General features: G+C 42.4%; 1 protein-coding gene across 1 annotated transcript in view; it reads left to right on the top strand.

Moving 5' to 3' along the window:
- The window catches only part of NBR1 (NBR1 autophagy cargo receptor), a 254,021-nt gene that overhangs the window by 192,368 nt on the left and 43,300 nt on the right, over positions 1–18,353 (top strand). The window contains exons 14-17 of the mRNA XM_089690227.1: positions 4,910–4,985; positions 5,076–5,168; positions 12,750–12,908; positions 15,514–15,666. Coding sequence (XP_089546353.1) covers positions 4,910–4,985; positions 5,076–5,168; positions 12,750–12,908; positions 15,514–15,666 — 481 coding nt within the window. The remainder of the gene's footprint in view (positions 1–4,909; positions 4,986–5,075; positions 5,169–12,749; positions 12,909–15,513; positions 15,667–18,353) is intronic.

Raw genomic sequence — 18,353 nt, 5'->3', positions numbered from 1 at the left:
GTCTATGAACAAAAAGCGTAGTTCTGGAGACTCTGGGGCACTTATCGGCCCAGATAAAACTCATAATCGTCGCCTGAATCAACCGAAGAAAATGAGGAGGAACCCGCACTGGGAGGGTGCGAAAATATAACAATTTCGGCAAGATGGTCATTTTTACTGAACCCGTCCTATCCAAGACAGGTGCGGAAATTGCCAAGAGTGCATAAGAGAGGACACAGAGCAAAGCAATGGATAATAATTTGCAGCAAACAATGAGTCATAGGTGGGGGTCAAGCGAATGCCTAGGTATTCAAGAGAAGAGGAAGCCCATTTGCAAGGGAAGTGGGACTGTAGGCGTGAAACCAAATCTGGGGCCAAAGTAATATTGAGAGCGACAGTCTTATCCAAATTACAATCGGTCCGGACAGGACAAAGAGCGCCGGGGACAGAAGGCAGCCCTGTCTCGTCCCCCGCCAAATAGAAAAGGGATCTGAGAAATACCCGGCGTACTTAACAGAAGCCAAAGGAGAAGAATACAAAGCTTAAATCCAAAAAAGAATAGAATCCCCAAAACCCCAACGGGACAGCACAAACCGCAGATATTCCCAGGATAGAGAATCAAAGGCTTTATATATGTCTAAGGACAGTAAGAATCCCGGGCTTTTCCGCTGTTGTACAAAATGTATAAGATGGACCACCTTACAAACATTGGAACCCAAGGGAACAATCCGGATCAGGCCCAACCCGGAACGCTGACAAACTGGAAAAGCCCTAAGGGCCAAACTCATGGTCCCGTCAGGAACGTACAACGGTGAAACACAACGTGGGTGTTCCAAGATACATCTTCAGCCCGGAGAAGAGCAGGGCGGACTTGTTCGTAGAGGGGTCTGAGTGAGAGCCCTCTTCCTGTTGGACGACCACTCCCAGAGGCGGCCCAAAGGAAGCAGCCTCGCCGGAGATCCGAATGAATGAGCTGGGCTCTGAGTAGCAGCTTCTGGCGAAAGAAGGTGTAAAGAATCCAGGAGAGAGTGGGCCTCCTCCGGCATGGCAACCGAGTGACTGCGGCCCTGGTAGTTGAAGGTGAGGCGGAACGGAAAGCCCCAGGCATATTTAATTCTGCGGGTCACCAGGACTGGAGTGAAGGGTTTCAACTGAAGACGCTTCTGCAGAGTGGTCTGGGAGAGGTCAGCGAAGAGCTGATAGCAATGCCCCTGGAATCTGAGGTCTGGGTTGTTTCTGGCCCCCAAGACGATAGTTTCCTTAGTGCAGTAGTAAGTGAACTTGATGATAATGTCCCTCGGGGGCCCATCCGGTTGTCTGGGGCCCCATGCACGGTGTATGCGGTCAAATCTGAACCGGTCAATGGGAATGGCGGGCATCAGCTCCTGAAACAGAGCAGTAGCGGTGGAGGTGAGATCTGTGACCGTTTCTGGGATACCCCTTAACCACAAATTGCTGTGGCGGGAACGGTTTTCAAAATCCTCAAGCCGGAGCAGCTCGTCCGCTAATTTTTTCTTGAGGTCACACAAATCCTGCTTGTGACTTTCAATGACCGTGGCCACAGCATCCATTTTATCCACGAGATTGTTAGTCCGATTGCCCAACTCCCTAATTTCTTGCGAAATGGTGGTCGGCCAGCTTGGAGGTAGCGGAGGACAATTCCGACTGCAGCATGGACTTGAAGCGGCGCAGAAGCTCAACATCCCTCAGAACTGGAGCGGAAGACTGCAGGGACGCCTCTGATGCCAGGTCATCATCATCTCTGGGATCTGGTCCACTCGCGGGTAGCGGCGGCGGGGGACCCGAAATCGAGGCCGGGCTTCTGGCGGGAGATGCGAACTCGCGGCTGGGGCCCTGGAACCCTCCGGAGGCGGACCCGAAATCGAGGCCGCGGCTTGAAATGTGGCCTCCTGTGGGTAGACCGCAAATTCCAGTGCGGCCCGCCGGGTGCTGGAGGTGCGAGCGGCCGCTGACTTTTTGCCCATTGGGGCACTGGGGGACAGGGGGCCAGGAGAGGTTGGAGGGAGAGCAAAAACAACCCCCCGAGGGCTAAAAATCGGCTGAGCAGTAGACTTAGTATGCAGCCATCCCTGAAGCTGCTCACGAGCACATAATCCTCCCTAGGTCAGTCCTTTAGCTGCTTTTAGATCCTTTGTTTACAGACAAATTGTAACGTGTCCAAGAATGGTGCATGGCTGTTTCAACATTTTGGTGCATTGCCAGCTCACTAATTTGATTGGGAGCATTGAATGCAAGTCAATAACAAAAACAGCAGTGCAGAAAGATTAAAGTAGTATTCCAGCTTAAACCTAGCTAGCCTTAAAATTGCCCCCCCTCCCCCTCCACCCCTAACACCTATGCTTAGTAACCTATTTTAAGACTGCTCCAATCTGGTTACGTTGGCTTACCTTTTGTTAGCCAACAGCATATGCAGGGGAGAACAGGTTACATCACCTCTCCAGGCTTTACCAGATGTCTTCAAGCTCTTTCTCCCCTGCAGCTGCCACTGGCTGACACAGGAAAGATCACATGACCTTGGCTGGCTGAAAATTACAGTGAAGTATTTTATTATATTTTTATAAGTTTTCTTCATGCCATCTTTTTTATTAGGACCTTGCTAAGTAATAAAAAAAAAAAGGGAGAGGAGGGGGGCACTTCATCCTGGTGATCTTTGATCTCTTCCATGTTTCTTAGGTAGATCTCCACCTCTCAAAGATTGCCTAACCCTGATTTAGGCATTACAGCAGATAATGTTATACTTTAAACAATATACTCCAGTCGCATCAGAAGAAAACTTGGATTGATTAAAAGCTGATTAAGCTCCAGCATGGGTATATCACAAGCATCTACAGGTACCTGCACATTTAAGTGCCTTAGGTGCCTGCCACATTAGCTAAAGCTGACCATAGATGGTTTGAATCTCGGCTGGTTCAGCAGGGACTTACCAAGATTCAAACCATATCAAAATAAAATCTCTGTGTAACCCCAAAGAAAAGTAAAACTTTCACCCTTGAAAGTGCAAATATTATAAACTTTTTTTCATGTGCCTTCCTCACACTTCAAATCCTATCCCACATTCCCAAAACATATAAAATCAAAACACAAAACTGTCCACAATTCAAAGTCCAAAGTGTCCACACTATCCAATCTTCCAACTGTGATTGATGTCCAAATCGTCACTCCAATCCAAGATACCTCAAACAAAATTTAAACTGAATAAAGTGCATTACCTTTTAAACAATATAATATTCCGTGAGGTCATGCACAAACACTAGTGAAGAATGTAACTGCCAAAAAAAATATATATATATTTATGATATATAATTATAATTCTATAATATAAAATCAAATGTGAAATTCAAAATCCACACACTTCAACTCGTGATAGAGTGAGTTAATCACTCCAAGTGAAATTAAACAAACAAACATATGCAACCAGTGACATAGTGCACTAAACCAAATGGGTGCCACCACTCTGTGTTAGGATAACATACTATTACCCTAATTCAGTTTGTACAGGCGTTTCAAACTTTTAAGGGATCCCTTAAGAAAAAGTCGGAAGTGACGAAACGCTTCAGAGTCGTGACGTCAGGCGCAAACCGGAAGGAGCATCGCAGCCATCTTGGATGTGGTCTTGAATAGGTTGGACGGTTTTTACCTTATATGTAAGCAGTTATTTAATGATTAAATCTTTTTGCATTTTCTCCACTGAGTTTCTCTTCTCTGTCTTGTGAGGAACGGGGAGATCCCAGTGTATTCTCCCCTACAGAGGAAAGCCATCTGACATGTGGAAAAGTTTGAAACGCCTGTACAAATTGAATTAGGGTAATAGTATGTTATCCTAACACAGAGTGGTGGCACCCATTTGGTTTAGTGCACTATGTCACTGGTTGCATATGTTTGGTTTGTTTAATTTCACTTGGAGTAATTAACTCACTATATCACGAGCTGAAGTGTGTGGATTTTGAATTTCACATTTGATTTTATATTATAGAATTATAATTATATATCATAAATATATATATATATATATATATATATATATACACATTTTTTTTTTGGCGGTTACATTCTTCACTAGTGTTTGTGCATGACATCACGGAATGTTATATTGTTTAAAAGGTAATGCACTATATTCAGTTTAAATTTGTTTGAGGTATCTTGGATTGGAGTGACGATTTGGACATCAATCACAGTTGGAAGATTGGATAGTGTGGACACTTTGGACTTTGGATTGTGGACAGTTTTGGGTTTTGATTTTATATGTTTTGGGAATGTGGGATAGGATTTGAAGTGTGAGGAAGGCACATAGAAAAGGTTTATAAGATTCAAACCATGTATGAGTGGCCTGGATGTACCCAAGTTGGTTGAATGATCAACTTTGGTACAACCAGCCTGTCAGATTTTACATGTGACTGTTGCTAGGAGCTATTATAACTGCTAGCATTATTCACTGTGTTCACATGGAGGGGGTGTCTTCTGCCCTCTCATGAGAGGGATTCCCCCATCAACACCGTCAACTCATGGTTGCAGGAAAGAAAATCGCTCCATCTGTGGCCGGCTTTAGAAAACTAAAACTGAATACCACAACTCAGAAAACTCGGGCCAAACCATCCCCACTTCTGTACCTTCCTCTTGATGAAAGGGATAATTAGCAAAGTGTAAAAGACAGGGGTGGGCAGAGTTTCCAGGTATCTTCACAGGTTTCCATGAATTTCTGTGAGTTACTTTGTATCAAAATTCAGAATACAGCCTTTTTGCTAGGCTTTTTCACTGATTTTCAGAAGATCAGTGCTCTGTTTTCACTGGTCCAGAATGCAATCCAAATGCCAACCTGAAGCAAGATAAAAAGCACGTGTTTTTAAATCTGGAATTGGGTAAACTGAGTTGATGTCATAAGCGCTTCATTTATCAGTTCTCCTCTGTACAGGATTTGCTGTCATTTGAATTGCTGGATATTAATATTGTCCAAGAACTGGAGCGTGTTCCCCACAATACACCTGTAGGTGAGTCTGTCGTCCTACTTTGTCAGTGTCTGTATTGTAACAATATTATTTTTTTCATGCTGTATGCCCTAATAGTCTGTTTCTTTTTAGATATGACACCCTGTATGTCTCCTCTGCCACATGATGGACCTTTAATTGAAAAGCCAGGATTGGGGCAAATAAAAGAGGAGAGTGATGGTGCTGGTGAGTGTGTCATTAAAATATGAATTGCAGTTTTTATGATATTTATAAGAAAAAGAGAGGAAGGCGCCTCTAAGTGCAGTATTAACAATTTATTAGTAGACAATGGAAAATTTTCACTTACAAGATAAACGGTTAAAAAGACTCATCATGTGGTAATTGGATCCAGGTGGGACATCCAGCCGTCCAGCAGCAAGCTATGCCTATAGGATCAGGAGGTAGAGTCCAGGATGTGCCTGTGCATCAAAAATGAAGCTTGGAGAGCAGAGTCAGATGTAGCAGGTAAAAGGGGCGGTAATGCATTTCGGAGCATGCTCAATAGGCTCCTTCTTCAGACCTGAGCCCCAGTAGAACCCTGACATTTTTATAGTGTGGAGGAAATGGGAGAGAGGCAAGTAATTCCTGGGTCCTAAGGACCTACATGTTTTCCTGCATCGTACAGGAATTAATACAATTATAAAAACAGAAATAAAAATAGAAATAAAAATAAAAACACACGAGAGAATAGCTCTAATGCTTTTGGGTTAAGATGTGTACGAGTGTGTATGTATACATAGAATAACATATTCAATAGAAGGGAAATAGAAAATGACAATTAAATCTAAAAATAAATAGAATGGAACAGTGGAGGTGAAAATAAATAATAATAATGAATAAATCAATGAGGTAATGAAAAAGGTAGATTACTGTACCATAAATAAAAATTAATAGAAATGAATATAAAAGCAAAATAAAAACAAAGTTTGAAAATCGCATTTTAATAAAAACGCATTTTAATTTAATACTGCACTTAGAGGCGCCTTCCTCTCTTTTTCTTGTTACTGCATTGGAGCCTTGCTTCCACTCTAAGAAGAGCTGCCTCAATGTTACTGCTTCCATCCATCCCTGATATCCATCTGGCACCTTTATCTTACAGCTACAGAGGTTGGGCTCCAACAAGCGCGCCCTATATAATATACATTTTATGATATTTATACACCATCATAACCGGCTGTCAGCCAAGAGCTGTTACGGATCTAATGTGCCAATACTCTACTTGTGTATGGGCATATCACTAGTTCACCTTGTCATTCTATTTATCTATCCATTCAGTCATATCCGACCCTTGGCGATTGCATGGACCGTCACTCCTAAGCGACTTTTTCCATGAATTCTTTTAGCAATTATTTTACAGGGTAGATTGCCAGGTCTTTCCCCAACCCAACCATGCAGGAGATCCCGCATGGCCAGAGATGAAACTAGGACAATTTAGACAGGAGCCAATTAACCTACCAGCATGTCTTTGGAGTGTGGGAGGGAACCAGAGTACCCGGAGGAAACCCATGCGAACACAGGGAGAACATGCAAACTCCATGCAGGAGGCGCCATGGTTGGGAATTGCTAACCACTAAGCCACTGTGCCGCCCCACCTTGTCGTTACCTTTTTTAAATGGTACTGAAACTTCACAATGTTCTCACATGACTCTATATATAATAATTCAATTTGGTTGACGTTAGATCAACCTAACAAGAAAGACGAAGAAAACCCTAACTATTATTATCTTTATAAATGCTCCCTCCTTCTACGCTACCTGCCTAATCTGTAAAATAAACATCTATGTACTTGCCTATTTTTAATCCACTTTGGTCTGGTCACCTGATCCCACAGCTTAGGCTCCCCTATGTCATTGAGCACGGGAGAGGATAGAATGCTGACAACTGCTGGGCCATGAACAGAGCTGATGGTTTACTGAAATGTCAGTTCTGCATTGGCATATTCCTATCCTGTTCATTCTGATAAGTTTTAGAGGATACATTGCAACTAGAGACATCATGCACATTTGGGGGACTTGTCGAATGGCTACGAAGACTCTGGACCAAAATATTTAAAGTGGTTCTAAAGGCTGAACATTTTGCATAGAGTACATGAAGGTAAAATTCCTTCTGTGTGTAGCGCCACTCCCAGCCCCCATAACACTTACCTGACCCTGATCTCTGAGATGGTAGTAGGAACCATTGGCTCCCGCTGCTGTCACAGTCAGTGAGGGAGGCAGCAGGGGGTGGGGCTGAGTTGCACTTTGTGTGTCTATGGACATGCAAGATGGGCCTAGGGAGTGAGCACGTACTTGCCACGTAAGTGGCTTGCTATGGAGGCACTCAGTGGGGCGAGGAACCAGGAGCGGCTACGGAGGTCCTGAACAGAGGATCAGGGCTGCTCTGTTCCACAGAGCAGGTAAGCATAACATGTTTGTTATTTTTTTTTATTTTACATTTTAGTGTAACTTTAAACTTCTACAAAGCGTATTTCATACGCACATCCCTAAAGATTTCTAGCTGGTGTTGCTCCGTCTCTAATCCCCCTCCCTTACTTATCTCCAGCACACCTATATTCTATTAGCAAATAAGCAATCTATAGTACTAAAGTCATTGGTATGCTCTTTTTTTCAGAATGTACTTTGTAGTATATGAAACATATTACTTTATGTCAGCAATGCACTAACATATGTCCAGACTCTACACTTACAAGTGTATCTTTGTAAAAAAAAAAGCTCAAAAACTCTGAAATTTCAATGTCAGCTTTGGTTTTGGGGTTTAAATTTGTACAGATGGTCAGTCTTGCTTGAGATGATATCAAAAAGTATCACAGACAATACTTCAAGGTCAAGTAAGGACTAGGCATTGCTTTTTTTAAAGGGGAACCCCAGAAATGTGGTTAAACACAACTTTGGTCAAAGGTATTTGCTAAGCTGCATGTTACAGGACCAATTTAAAATAGAGTATTCATAAAAAGTGAGATTACTTAGCCTGCCAATTTATCTAAAGTAATTGAAAACTTTAAAAAATTCCTTTTTGTGATGAATAGACAACTTCCGTAGTTAAGTGAGTTTTGAGTGAAAAATAAACAGAAGATCCTAGTCTAAAAGGCATTTCAACTCAATAGGGGCTCTACGTAGCATTAGCATAATCAATAGCATTGATGAGTTGTAGACACATAGAAGTTGTAGATAACGTGTATGTTGTTTTACTGTGGTGTAACTTACTGTTATGGCCAAACCAGTTACAGTGGGGCAAAAAAGTATTTAGTCAGCCACCAATTGTGCAAGTTCTCCCGCTTAAAAAGATGAGAGAGGCATGTAATTGGCATCATAGGTAGACCTCAACTATGAAAGACAAAATGAGAAAAAAAATCCAGACAATCACATTGGCTGATTTGGAAAGAATTTTTTTTGCAAATTATGGTGGAAAATAAGTATTTGGTCAATATCAAAAGTTCATCTCAATACTTTGTTATATATCCTTTGTTGGCAATGACAGAGGTCAAACGTTTCCTGTAAGTCTTCACAAGGTTGGCACACACTGTTGCTGGTATGTTGGCCCATTCCTCCATGCAGATCTCCTCTAAAGCAGTGATGTTTTGGGGCTGTCGCTGGGCAACATGGACTTTCAACTCCGTCCAAAGGTTTTCTATGGGGTTGAAATCTGGAGACTGGCTAGGCCACAGGACCTTGAAATGCTTCGTTGCCACTCCTTCGTTGCCTGGGCGGTGTGTTTGGGATCATTGTCATGTTCGAAAACCCAGCCACGTTTCATCTTCAGTGCCCTTGCTGATGGAAGGAGGTTTGCACTCAAAATCTCACGATACATGGCCCCATTCATTCTGTCCTGTACATGGATCAGTCGTCCTGGTCCCTTTGCGGAGAAACAGCCCCAAAGCATGATGTTGCCACCCCCATGCTTTACAGTGGGTATGGTGTTCTTTGGATGCAACTCAGCATTCTCTCTCCTCCAAACACGACGAGTTGTGTTTCTACCAAACAGTTCTATTTTGGTTTCATCTGACCATATGGCATTCTCCCAATCCTCTTCTGGATCATCCAAATGCTCTCTAGCAAACGTCAGACGGGCCCTGACATGTACTGGCTTAAGCAGGGGGACACGTCTGGCACTGCAGGATCTGAGTCCCTGGTGGCGTAGTGTGTTTCTGATGGTAGCCTTTGTTACGTTGGTCCCAGCTCTCTGCAGGTTATTCACTAGGTCCCCCCGTGTGGTCCTGGGATTTTTGCTCACCGTTCTTGTGATCATTTTGACCCCACGGGGTGAGATCTTGCGTGGAGCCCCAGATTGAGGGAGATTATCAGTGGTCTTGTATGTCTTCCATTTTCTAATTATTGCTCCCACAGTTGATTTGTTCACACCAAGCTGCTTGCCTATTGCAGATTCAGTCTTCCCAGCCTGGTACAGGTCTACAATTTTGTTTCTGGTGTCCTTCGACAGCTCTTTGGTCTTCACCATAGTGGAGTTTGGAGTGTGACTGTTTGAGGTTGTGGACAGGTGTCTTTTATACCGATAACAAGTTCAAACAGGTGCCATTGATACAGGTAATGAGTGCAGGACAGAGGAGCCTCTTAAAGAAGAAGGTACAGGTCTGTGAGAGCCAGAAATCTGGCTTGTTTGTAGGTGACCAAATACTTATTTTGCACCATAATGTGCAAATAAATTCTTTCTAAATCAGCCAATGTGATTGTCTGGATTTTTTTTTCTCATTTTGTCTCTCATAGTTGAGGTCTACCTATGATGCCAATTACAGGCCTCTCTCATCTTTTTAAGCGGGAGAACTTGCACAATTGGTGGCTGACTAAATACTTTTTTGCCCCACTGTATGTTTCCCACTTAACAGACAATACAAAGCAACTTTTGATCTGGTACACTGGTTATATGTCTGCAAGACTACAGATCTATACCAAAAACCCCAACAGTTCCACAATCCTACCAATGTTTGAAACACTCCTACATTCGACCTTATTTTGTCATCATCTATCTGAACAACCTTTTGCTGCCAGACCCTGCGCTCCACTTTTAAACTCCAGTGAAAATCATACATTTTCTCAAAGCACATGACTAGAATCAGTAGAATCATGAGTGATGAGTAGAATAAAAACAAGGTGCTAGTGATTTTTAAGGCCCCGTGATATTTTCACAAATGTTTATAAAAAATATTTTTGCTAAAAATCCTCTAAAAGCATTATTAGCAGAGAAACACACAGCATATTTTACAAAATTCCTGCTAAATTCCTACTAAATTTAAAAGCTAAACCTGTATTGAGTTACTAAAGAGCGAATATTAATTTTAAATTGCACCCTTTTTGAAATTATGAAAATGGAAGGTGCACAAAACTGTAAATAACTAACTAACTTTCTCTAAAAAATCTGGAGGTTTTCATTTTTCTCTTACAGCTTTCAGTGTCTGTAAAAGACTCCCAACCCAAAAACCATACATATTCTGAAAGCATAGAACCAGGAGAATAAAAAGAAGATGCTACTGATTAATTTAAATGTATTTTGTTGTGATTTTATGTAATAGACCAACACAAAAGGGCGCATAATTGTGAAATGGAAGGAAGATGATAAATAATGTAAATTTTTTTACAAATATCTGAAAAGTGTGGTGTGAATTTGTATCCAGTCCCCCTGAGTCAGTACTTTGTAGAACCACCTTTCACTACAATTACAGCTGCAAGTCTTTTTGGGGATGTCTCTACCAGCTTTGCACATCTAGAGAGTGAAATGTTTGCCCATTCTTCTTGGCAAAATAGTTCAAGTTCTGTCAGATTGGATGGTGAGCGTCTGAACAGCAATTTTCCAGTCTTGCCACAGATTCTCAATTGGATTTAGGTCTGGACTTTGACTGGGCCATTCTAACACATGAATATGCTTTGATCTAAACTATTCCATTGTAGCTCTGGCTGTATGTTTAGGGTCATTGATCTGCTGGAAAGTGAACCTCTGCCCCAGTCTCAAGTCTTTTGCAGACTCTAACAGGTTTTCTTCTAAGATTGCCTTGTATTTGGCTCCATCCATCTTCCTATCAACTCTGACCAGCTTTCCTGACCTTGCTGAAGAAAAGCATCCCCACAACATGATGCTGCCACCAACATGTTTCACGTGTTAGTTTTCCGCCACAGATTGCGTTTTGCCTTTAGGCCAAAAAGTTCAATTTTGGTTTCATCTGACCAGAGCACCTTCTTCCACGTTTGCTGTATCTTGAACATGGCTTCTCACAAATGGGACTTCTTATGGCTTTCTTTCTACAGTGTTTTTCTTCTTGCCACTCTTCCATAAAGGCCAGATTTGTGGGGTGCACGACTGATAGTTGTCCTGTGGACAGAATCTCCCACCTGAGCTGTGGATCTCTGCAGCTCCTACCATAGGCCTCTTGGCTGCTTCTCTGATTATTGCTCTCCTTGCCCAGCCTGTCAGTTTAGGTGGATGGCCATGTCTTGGTAGGTTTGCAGTTGTGCCATACTCTTTCCATTTTCGGATGATGGACTGAACAGTGCTCTGTGAGATGTTCAAAGCTTGGGATAGTTTTATAACCTAACCCTGCTTTAAACTTCTCACCAACTTTATCTCTGACCTGTCTGGTGTGTTCCTTGGCCTTCATGATGCTGTTTGTTCACTAATGTTCTTTAACAAACCTCTGAGGGCTTCACAGAACAGCTGTATTTATACTGAGATTAAATTACACACAGGTGAACTCCGTTTACTAATCAGGTGACTTCTGAAGGCAGTTGGTTCCACTAGATTTTAGTTAGGGGTATCGAAGTAAAGGGGGCTGAATACAAATGCACGCCACACTTTTCAGATATTTATTTGTAAAAAAAATTTGAAAACCATTTATCATTTTCCTTTCACGTCACAATTGTGTGCAACTTTTTGTTGGTCTATCACATAAAATACATTTATGTTTTTGGTTGTGACATGACAAAATGTGGAAAATTTCAAGAGTGTGAATACTTTTTCAAGACACTGTATATGAAACGTACAGAGACCATGATTTATAAAATACACATGTGAACACACATATAGAAAAAAAAGTACTTGGTGTAGCATAGACGTTAAGCCTGTTGGTAAACTGCTCAAATGCAAAACAAGTGCCAAATAAAAGGAGCTGACCTAATTTTACATCAGGAACAAGGAAGAAAGAGCAGAGTGAATTATTGATGAGCTCATCAGTCTGCTGTTTCTCCTTCCCTGGTCCATTCACAGGGATTGGAGTAGGGGGAAGACCCTGCAGGGTTACTGACCTGCAGCACAGAAAAGTCAGGCCTCTTTCCCTACCAGACAGGGCTGTGCTATGTAGCAGAGATGTGTAAACCTCAGGACTGGATGGACAGAAATACTATTTATGCAGCACTTTACATATATATTGTACATTCACATCAGTCCCTGCCTTAAAGGAGCGTACAATCTAAGGTCCCTAACTCACATTCATACATACACATACTAGGAGTAATTTAAATGGGAACCAATTAATCTACCAGCATGTCTTTGGAATGTGAGAGGAAACCCGAGTGCCCAGAGGAAACCCATACAGGCACAGGGAGAAAATGCAAAGTTCAGGCAGGTGGTGCTGTTGTATGGAATGTGAACTGTCAACTCTAGTGCTGCCAGGTGGAAGTGCTAACTACTTAGCCACTGATGTAACTCATGCACCCGAACATGGGAGTCCCAGCATAAATTCGTCCAAAGACTGTACATTAAGATGTGCAAGGCAGCATGAGTATTTATTTTGTGTTAACTTTAAAAAATTATTTACCCCAACAGTGAAAAAGTCCAAGGAAGCTGTGGAGGGTATCACCACTCAGGAAGAGACAGAAGAGGACATCAGTGGGACTCAGTTTGTATGTGAAACAGTGATGAGGAGTTTGACTCTCGATGCGGCTCCAGACTACAATCCACCACAAAAGAAGAGTTCCCCCCATGGCGAGTAAAACAAACCTATTTGTGGTAATTAGCTTATATGAGGCTCATCCCTGTTTAACTACTTGCCCTCCAGAGGATTTACGCCCCTTCCTGACCAGGCCATTTATGCGTTACGGCTCTGAATTATTTTTAATGGACAATTGCTTGGTCATGTAACACTGCACCCAAATGAAATTTAGGTCCTTTTTTTCCCCACAAATTGAGCTTTCTTTCAGTTCTTTTTGATCGCCTTTGCGGTTTAAATTTTTTGCACTATAAAAAAAAAAAAAGACCAACAATTTTGAGAAAAAAAAATATTTTGGACTTTTTTTGCTATTAAATATGTCCAGTATAAAAAATTAAAAAAATTAATTTCATCATAAATTTAGGTCAAAATGTATTCTGCTACATGCCTTTGCTAAAACAAAATCCCAATACGTGTAAATTAATTGGTTTACATGAAAGTTATAGCATTTGCAAATGGTGATATATATATCAGCGACTTATAGCGGGACTGTGGCGGGCATTCTGACGCTGGGGGGAACTGACTTGGTATCACTGACATCCCCAGTGACACCAATACAGTGATCAGTGCTAATAAAAATAACTGACACTGTACTAATGGCACTGGGCATGAAGGGTTTAACATGTGGAGTGATCAAAGGGTTAACTGTGTGCCATTTGACATCATGTCCTGTGTGTGTGCTTCATTGTACAGGGAGGAGAACTGTTTTGTTTACGAACAGTTCTCTGGCCCCCCATCCCACCCCGTCGGAGATCCTCGGTAATCAACAGGCCGAGACCCGGTGATTTCAGTCACGGCCGCGAATGGCTGTGCACCCTGAAATTAAAAATCCCATATATACAGTCAGGTCCATAAATATTGGGACATTGACACAATTCTAACATTTTTGGCTCTATACACCACCACAATGGATTTGAAATGAAACGAACAAGATGTGCTTTAACTGCAGACTGTCAGCTTTAATTTGAGGGTATCTACATCCAAATCAGGTGAACGGTGTTGGAATTAAAACAGTTTGCATATATGCCTCCCACTTGTTAAGGGACCACAAGTAATGGGACAATTGGCTTCTCAGCTGTTCCATGGCCAGGCGTGTGTTATTCCCTCATTATCCCAATTACTATGAGCAGATAAAAGGTCCAGACTTCATTTCAAGTGTGCTATTTGCATTTGGAATCTGTTGCTGTCAACTCTCAAGATGAGATCCAAAGAGCTGTCACTTTCAGTGAAGCAAGCCATCATTAGGCTGAAAAAACAAAACAAACCCATCAGAGAGATAGCAAAAACATTAGGCGTGGCCAAAACAACTGTTTGGAACATTCTTAAAAAGAAGGAATGCACCGGGGAGCTCAGCAACACCAAGAGACCCAGAAGACCACGGAAAACAACTGTGGTGGATGACCGAAGAATTCTTTCCCTGGTGAAGAAAACACCATTCACAACAGTTGGCCAGATCAAGAACACTCTCCAGGAGGCAGGTGTATGTGTGTCAAAGTCAACAATCAAGAGAAGACTTCACCAGAGTGAATACAGAGGGTTCACCACAGATGTATACCATTGGTGAGCATCAAAAACAGGAAGGCCAGATTAGAGTTTGCCAAACGACATCTAAAAAAGCCTTCACAGTTCTGGAACAACCTCCTATGGACAGATGAGACCAAGATCAACTTGTACCAGAGTGATGGGAAGAGAAGAGTATGGAGAAGGAAAGGAACTGTTCATGATCCTAAGCATACCACCTCATCAGTGAAGCATGGTGGTGGTAGTGTCATGGCGTGGGCATGTATGGCTGCCAATGAAACTGGTTCTCTTGTATTTATTGATGATGTGACTGCTGACAAAAGCAGCAGGATGAATTCTGAAGTGTTTCGGGCAATATTATCTGCTCATATTCAGCCAAATGCTTCAGAACTCATTGGACGCCTCTTCACAGTGCAGATGGACAATGACCCAAAGCATACTGCAAAAGCAACCAAAGAGTTTTTTAAGGGAAAGAAGTGGAATGTTATGCAATGGCCAAGTCAATCACCTGACCTGAATCCGATTGAGCATACATTTCACTTGCTAAAGACAAAATTGAAGGGAAAATGCCCCAAGAACAAGCAGGAACTGAAGACAGTTGCAGTAGAGGCCTGGCAGAGCATCACCAGGGATGAAACCCAGCGTCTGGTGATGTCTATGCGTTCCAGACTTCAGGCTGTAATTGACTGCAAAGGATTTGCAACCAAGTATTAAAAAGTGAAAGTTTGATTTATGATTATTATTCTGTCCCATTACTTTTGGTCCCTTAACAAGTGGGAGGCACATATGCAAACTGTTGTAATTCCTACACCGTTCACCTGATTTGGATGTAAATACCATCAAATTAAAGCTGACAGTCTGCAGTTAAAGCACATCTTGTTCGTTTCATTTCAAATCCATTGTGGTGGTGTATAGAGCCAAAAATGTTAGCATTGTGTTGATGTCCCAATATTTATGGACCTGACTGTATATACGTGATTTTGAGCACAGCTGCTGCCCTGTAGCAGTATTTCTGCTATGGGGCGGAGCTAAAGCAGTAAAGTTTTCATAGAATATTAATGATTGTAATCTCCTGTCTAGGTTCCCATCAGTCATCACCACAGTCAAGTTTCTACTATAGTAAGAAGTCTGATCATGATATCACTCAGAATTCCTTCTCTGTGGTTTGTAGACCAGTTTCAGAGCAGTCCACAGTCAGAGATACACAAAATCTGGAACAGAAAACTGATACAGGTAAGGAGGCATGCTTGACAGGTGCCTAATATGATTATTGCCTTCATGCCTAGTTTCCATACTCAACGTAACAAATTGCTGAGAGTATGGACTGTTATTTTGTCATAAACCTTTCTTCCAGTCTTTCAACATTTGTGTATATTGAGCCACACATATGCTGCTCTGCATATGTTTATGGTCTGTCTCTGTGTCATGATGGTGTCTCTTGTGTGCATGAGCAGGAGTAACGTCATCAAATGACCGAAGAGTCTGAACATAGAAGGAAAAAAGGAAAAGATGGCCCATGACACCACAGCATTGGAGGGGATCACTTGTGTGCCAAAAAGATAAATTCTGTCATAATGTTCTAATATGTAGTGCAAACTAGCACATTTCAGCTAAAAGCTCCTTGGGCCCAATGTTGTTTTGTTTTTTGTTTGCAGGGGGTTTAATTCTGCTTTAAATTGGATCTGAACTCATCTAATGAAGATTTGCTAGATTATAGGGAACATCTAACATGTTTTTTGTGCCTAAATAGTATCCTAAACAATATACCGTTTTTGTCTTGAACTCCTCTGGAAAAACAGCAGTGCACTTCCTGACATATGAGGGTGCCTAGGCATTCCTGTCCCCACAGTCTTAGGGTCCATGCACACTAGCTTAAATAAAAATGTTGCATCTGGAGGAGTTTAGCTTTTCACCTGTGGAACCAGCTCAGTGTTATCCTATGTGTCCTTGCACATTAGGACATTTAGAGGCATATTTTAAGGTCAGCGTGTAGAGGCAGAAAAAACCCTTCTGTGTAGTGTTTTTTTTATCTGCTAGAAAAGCACTCTTGAAAATGCAAACCACGCCTAAACGCTAGTACAAAAAAATGCTCAAATTAGCTTTTTTTTTTTTTTTCTTCTAAGGGCACTTGTGGTTTTTTGAGCCAGTGTACATAGGCCCTGCAATGTGAGATCTAAAGCACTGCTGTCTCAGGAGAATTGGAGTAAGATTTAGTGATTTTACTAATGTGCTGCTTGCTTGAGAAGAATCTGCACTGCATTAACCTATGCATTCAAAATGCATAGCACACTTTGGTTAAATTACTGAAATTAACCTCATGTGTACCAACACTAATGCTACCTAGCATTAGATTAAAGGACATTAGGGGAGTGTTTACATTTTTACAAGAAGGGAGGGATTTCAAGTGGTTCTAAAGCCTTAAGGTTTTTTACCTTAATACATTCTGTGCTGCAGGATCCCCCCTCACCATCCTTTAATACTTACCTGAACCCAATCTTGATCCAGCTCTCTCTTTCTCCCTCCTTACAGTGCAGACTGATAATGGGAGCCATTGGCTCCAACTGCTGTTTATCAAATCCTGTGATGAGGGCAAAGGGCAGGGCAATGCCCCATTGTCTATGTCAATGAACACAGGTAGTGAGGCTAGTGGGGTGCTCTGATGGTGAGGAGTGACCACGGGGGACCTCAGAAGACAAGGATCAGGGCTGCTCTGTGCAAAACCATTGCATGTTTGTGATTTAAAAAAAAATAAAAGGTTTACAGGGCTCAAAATGTACAGTTCTGAGCTACTAGCCAGGACTTAAGGACTTAAACCCACCCAACCCCTACCCTGCCCTGCTCTTAATTCCACCCCTAAACACACACTCGTAAATTATCTTATGAAATGGCACTGTTAAGCCCCCAGTCACATCGGGTGCAATTTTCATGCCAGGTGACTTGCAAATCGTATGCCAAGTTGTGCCCTATTGTCTGCTATTAGAGCGGTCATATCGGTGCGGTTCTGACTTGTTCGGAGCCGCACCGATTTCTAAAGTTGTGCATGCACTACTTTTGTTGCAATTTGCATAGACATCTGTGTCAGATGTCTTGCAAATCGCAAGGAAATCAGCAGGTCACCGGATTTTGAAATCGTGTAACTTCACTGTAAGGGAAGGAAGGGAGGGGTGGGTGGAAGGAAGGGAGAGGTGGAAGGAAGGGAGGGGAGGAAGGAAAGAAGTGATGGGTAGAAGAGAGGTTTGGGTGGAAGGAAGAAAGGGAGAGGTGGGTGGAAGGAAGAAAGGGAGGGGTGGGTGGAAGGAAGAAAGGGAGGGGTGGGTGGAAGGAAGGTAGGTCAGACTCACATGCTCAGTTAGATGCATCACAGCTGTCGACTGCTCTGTGTACCATTTCCGGCCCACACATTCTCTGAAGCTGCACGGACTGGAGTGTGGACGGGCACAGGGGGGAGGCAGAGTAGATCCAGCCTCTCTCCCCTCTTCTCCTATTGGTGCGGAGGATTGGAGGAGGGGCTGGGCACTGAGGAGCACACATGGGGGGGCGCAGAAAGAAACAGTACATTCGGGGATGATCTGTGCAGCTGGGAGCAGTAACAAGCAGCCATCTGCTGTATGGCTTTCAATGAAGCAGCTAGAAGCCGCTTCTCCTCCTCTCCCTCTTGCGGCTTTCAGCTGCTTCATTGAAAGCCATAAAAGAGATCGCTGCTTGTCACTGCCACCCCTCCCTTATTATTTCCACCAATTTCGAGGCTGGTTTAACATCACATCAAGATTTTTCAGCTTGGGTTTTATCATTATTATTTTTTAAATTCTGGATTGAAGAACATTTGCGCAAGAAACATTTGATCCATATGGCCTTCAAGGGACAATGTCTCTTCAGACTGGCTCTTTAAAACATTATCATGGATGCAGAAGGTGGCAAGA

This window comes from Staurois parvus, unplaced genomic scaffold (genome assembly GCF_062004578.1).
Source record: "Staurois parvus isolate SC_StPar_1 unplaced genomic scaffold, SC_StPar_1.0 ptg000524l, whole genome shotgun sequence".
Lineage (NCBI taxonomy): Eukaryota > Metazoa > Chordata > Amphibia > Anura > Ranidae > Staurois > Staurois parvus.
This window is presented reverse-complemented; position numbering and strand designations above follow the sequence as displayed.